This window comes from Equus asinus, chromosome 8, assembly GCF_041296235.1.
Source record: "Equus asinus isolate D_3611 breed Donkey chromosome 8, EquAss-T2T_v2, whole genome shotgun sequence".
Lineage (NCBI taxonomy): Eukaryota > Metazoa > Chordata > Mammalia > Perissodactyla > Equidae > Equus > Equus asinus.
The window spans coordinates 36,074,540-36,079,194 of record NC_091797.1 but is presented as its reverse complement, the minus strand read 5'-3'; the positions used below and the strand labels follow the sequence as shown (position 1 = coordinate 36,079,194).

Genomic DNA, 4,655 nt, shown 5'->3' with positions numbered 1-4,655 from the left:
CAGCCTAAAGCCAAGCCCTGACTATGTCCACCAGCAAGAGAGAATTTGGAAGGTGAGCCATGTCATGCTAGAGAGGCTTCCAAAGCACCTTGCATTTTCCACAAATCCATATTACCAAAGCATAAAACCAAGCTTACTCAAGTTCATGATGACCTTCCATAATTTGAAATGTCTGCTAGAAAAACACTATTTCTATTGCATCATCTCACGAAGCAGACAATATTTGCTTGTCCCACTGTTAGTGATGTTGTTTATATTATTGACCAGTGGGTTCAGGTGGCAACAGTCCCAATCAACCTTTAACCTAATATTTTTAGCATCCATGATGAAAGTTGATGATTAATTCAACTTTGGAATACTCTGTTAAACAGATAACAAAGATCTAATCAAGCTTCTAACTCGACATCAGTTTTGTGGTATGCCTGACAATTAGCATTGTTTATTGTAATGTAAGTGTGTGGTATTTGCTTTTGATTACCAAGGCATCCGTTTCAAAGACATCCATCTTGAAATATATATCCAACTACACAACTAGATAAAGAGCCAGGCCATCCCACCCATTAAGTTCTTCCTTTAGAATGCCCTGGGTGACCTAGATAACTGACTGTGTAAGTGGCCTGGCTATTGGCTATTCCCTTCTCAAGCTTTAATTCCCACTCTTATGTTTTAAGGCCAACAAAGAGTGAATCCACAATATCCTAGGCCCCTCATCCTCAGCCCCAACAAAGGGAGAGCTCCAGGTCCATACTCTCTCTCTCTCTACCCAAAACCTCTCTGCGTGCTCCAGACATCCCATATATCCTCTAGGAGATGAGTAATAAATTTTGCTTTTTCATAGTTTCCTTATGTGTATAGCTGAGGTCATCTTGCCATCATAATAAGAACCACAAGGGCCAGTCTACCCATAACATTGTCTCGGGTCAGAGAAATGTCTGTGAGGGCTCACCACAAGAAGTGCCAGCCCAGGTGAGTGCCCCAGGCATTCCCAGCTATAGCATCACTATTGATAGCCTGAGATGGACAGAAAATGAGTTTATAACAAATACAAGACCCAGGAATAAAAGTTAAAACCATAAGTAAGCAATAAGTTTAATTTAGCATATGGAACATTCTACAGGACAGATAACCCAATTTCTTCAATAACTCAGTGATGTGAAACAAAGAGGGGAAGAGTGAAGTAAGGCACTAAGAAACATAACAAGATACATTATGTGAACCCCATTTGCATCCTAATTTTAAGAATATACTTAAAGATAATTGGAGAAATGTGAACATGGCTTATACATTAGATGACATTGAGGAAATATTGATAATTGTCTTAAGTATCATAATGGCAGGGTTGGCATGTTTTTTAAAAATGTCTTTATCAGTCAGAGACTATACTAAATACTTGCCTATGGAACACATACTTACACAACTTACACATCTTGAATTTGCCCTAAAATTTTCCAGAAAAATAGGAGTTGTGGGTAGTTGAGACAGCATTGGCAATGTTGATATTGAAGCCAGATGATGGCAGCATGGGGGTTTATATATTCTCTCTACTTTTGTGTATATTTGAAATGTTATACAAAAGCTAAAAATAAATAAAACTCATTCAGTTTTAAACTTTTTTAATATGCATATCTTTAGATCTGGCAATTCAATTCCTAAGAACTTATTATAGGACTATCTGGATGTAAACTATGTTTGTATGGTGAGAGAACTGAATGCAACCCAAAATTCCCACAATAGGAGATCATTTAAATAAATCATGTTTAACCATACTAAAAAGCCCAGAAGAATAAATTAGTACATACTTCTTGAAACAGAAGGATGCTCAAGACATAATATTCAGCGGAAAACCAGATTACATACATCCATAAATGAACTATATATATATACATTCACACACACAATACACTATTCCCAGGTTTTGTATTGTGCTGCTATTTTTGCTTATCTATTTCTATATTAATATCCATTGCCTACTTAATAAAACAGTAATAAAGGATAAAAGTAAAACTTTTTGTTAGCACTTGATTGTTACTCTTTTATCCTCATTTTTAGAGTAACAATAGAACACTTCACAGAGGGGAACATCAGAAGAGAACAAAGTCATTCCTCCCCAATGTATCCTGGCAGACATCCCAATGGAGATAGGCAAAGTCCAAATAAAATCCTCACCACCATCCTCCTTCAATTAAGTGTTTCCGTTTGCTTATGTATAGAATCCTCCGTAGCGCCTGATGAACTTCCTTATTCCTCAGGGTGTAGATGACAGGATTGAAGAGAGGGGTGAACACAGTGTAGAGTAGGGCAAAGACCTTGGAGAAGATCTGGGAGTGGACAGCAGAGGGTGCAATGTACAAGGCTATAAGAGTTCCATAGAATGTGGACACTACAGCTAAGTGGGAGGAGCATGTGGAGAAAGCCTTTCGCCTACTGGCCCCAGCAGGAACTCTCAGCACAGCTACCACAATCCGTGCATAAGATGTGAGAATCAGTCCAAAGGGAACAGTGAGGCAGACCACAGAGAGAATGAATGTTGCCATCTGGGCTATGCTGGGATCTGAGCAGGCCAGGCCCATCAAAGGCATAAAGTCGCAGTAAAAATGGTCAATGTGATTGGGGCCACAGAATCTCAGCTGGGCTATCAGGGCCACAGCCAATCCATCTAACATGAAGCCAGAGAGCCAGGCTATGACCACCAGCCCCAAGCACCATCTGGGTCTCATTAGGAGTGGGTAGTGGAGTGGGTGGCAGATTGCCAGGTAGCGATCATATGCCATGACAGCCAGCAGGACACATTCAGCTGTGGCTAGAGAACCAAAGATAAAGAACTGGAGCAAGCAACCAGCCACAGAGATGGCTGCCTCCTGCAAGAAGCCCTCCAACATTTTTGGCACCACTGTGGAGGTATAAAGGATCTCCAGGAAGGACAGATTAACCAGGAAGAAATACATGGGTGTGTGGAGTCTCGGGGAGCTAACCACTGCCACAATGATTAGCATATTCCCTATGATGATGGAGGTGTAGATGAGAGTGAACACAATAAAGAAAAGGAGATGCAGCTCAGCTACGTCAGAGAAACCAAGGAGGACAAATTCAGTGATAGTTTGGTTTCTTATAGAGACAATTTCCATGAGGATCATCCAAGTTTCTGCCTGGCAGTGATTAAGGGAGAAATTTTAGTGCAGCTCTATATCTTCTAGACCAAACCTGAGATAAGTAGGGCTACAATGAAAAAGGTAAAAGTGAGTTTCCAAAATAAGAGTCAGTTACAAAAATCATCATCTGTCCCTTTTTTAGTTGCTTACTCCTTCTCCAACTCCTCTCCTCCCCTGCACTCCTTAATTGCGCATGTTCTTGAAGGCTCAAGAGAGTTTATCTGAACTCACAATTTCAGTCTTTAGAGCCCTGTACCCTATTAGATCAATCTACCATCTCTATGATATAACAAGTCCCATCATCCCAATCTGTATAACCAGTGATATAGCCTTCCTCATGTGCAACTGTGGAATATCTCCAAATGCCTGCCGGTCATGTCTCCTCTTCAATTCAAAATCAGCATGATCAAAAACAAATTCCTATGTCTTCCCCAATCTCAACCAACTCCACTATGAGTGGTTTGAAAATTGTGCCTTGACTCCCAAGCTCACTATATCATAGTCGTCTTTATCTTAATACCTTCTCTCATTCCCCACTCCCCAATCAGTGAAATATCATCAATTGTTCCTTGAAAATTCTTGTATATTCCCTCCTCACTATCCCACCATTCATCTCACAACCTCTTCACAACTGTCTTAGCACAGTTACCTTCTGTGTAGACTTCAACTCTCTAGTTTTTCCCCTCCTTTACCAAAATAATCTTCTTTCAAAAATAGTTTAATCAAATTATTCAAGATTTTATCGTGGAAATGTGATAAAAGATAATGTCTGGGAAAGTATAGGTGCTGTGGAAGTAGAAAGATGCCAAACCCAGCATGGGGATGGACAGTGGTATGAGGATCCAGGACAAGGAAGGCACCTTGAAGAAGGTAGTTTCTGGATAAGTTTTGTAGGATGGGTAATAGTTAACCAGACAAAGGAGAGGAGAGTAGGCAGAACATTCCAGACAGACGACACATATATGAAAGCAAAGTCGTGTAATTCAGCTTTTAGAGATTGAAAAATGGGTCTGTGTACCTGCAGGGAAAGTCTCATATGCTATCCATAGGGATGTGTGTGTTTACACTGAGACATGAGAATATGTGAAATGTTTAAGACTACAGGGGAAAGCTACAGAAAAAAAAGATATATATATGGATTTTTTTCATATAAATGTATATACATACCAAATACTAACAATTTTATTTTCTACATTATGAGATTAATAAGTATATATTACATTATCACATAAAATGTAAGTTATCTTTAATACAAATAGACTAGAACATCAATTGTATAAAAGATGGAAACTGGATGGCTGAGGGCCAAGTGGGTGGGAGACTTTACACTGCATACCATTTTGTACTTTTGCCTGAGGCAAAAACAATTCTTTGCATAGAATCTCATTTCCCACTCCTCTGCCTATTGCTACTATGAAATCCTCAAAGGACCACTTTAGGTTCTATCTCCTCCATGAAGCCTCCTTGACAAATGGAGCCCTACATTTCTTCAGCAATCACATACTA

At 39.6% G+C, this 4,655-nt stretch overlaps 1 protein-coding gene across 1 annotated transcript; it reads right to left on the bottom strand.

Moving 5' to 3' along the window:
* Positions 1-1,950: 1,950 nt before the first annotated feature.
* Positions 1,951-3,800, bottom strand: LOC106843448 (olfactory receptor 11A1-like). Its single transcript, XM_014860483.3, has one exon. The coding sequence runs from the start codon at positions 3,132-3,134 to the stop codon at positions 2,163-2,165; it is 972 nt and encodes a 323-aa protein (XP_014715969.3). The 5' UTR covers positions 3,135-3,800; the 3' UTR covers positions 1,951-2,162.
* Positions 3,801-4,655: the final 855 nt, after the last annotated feature.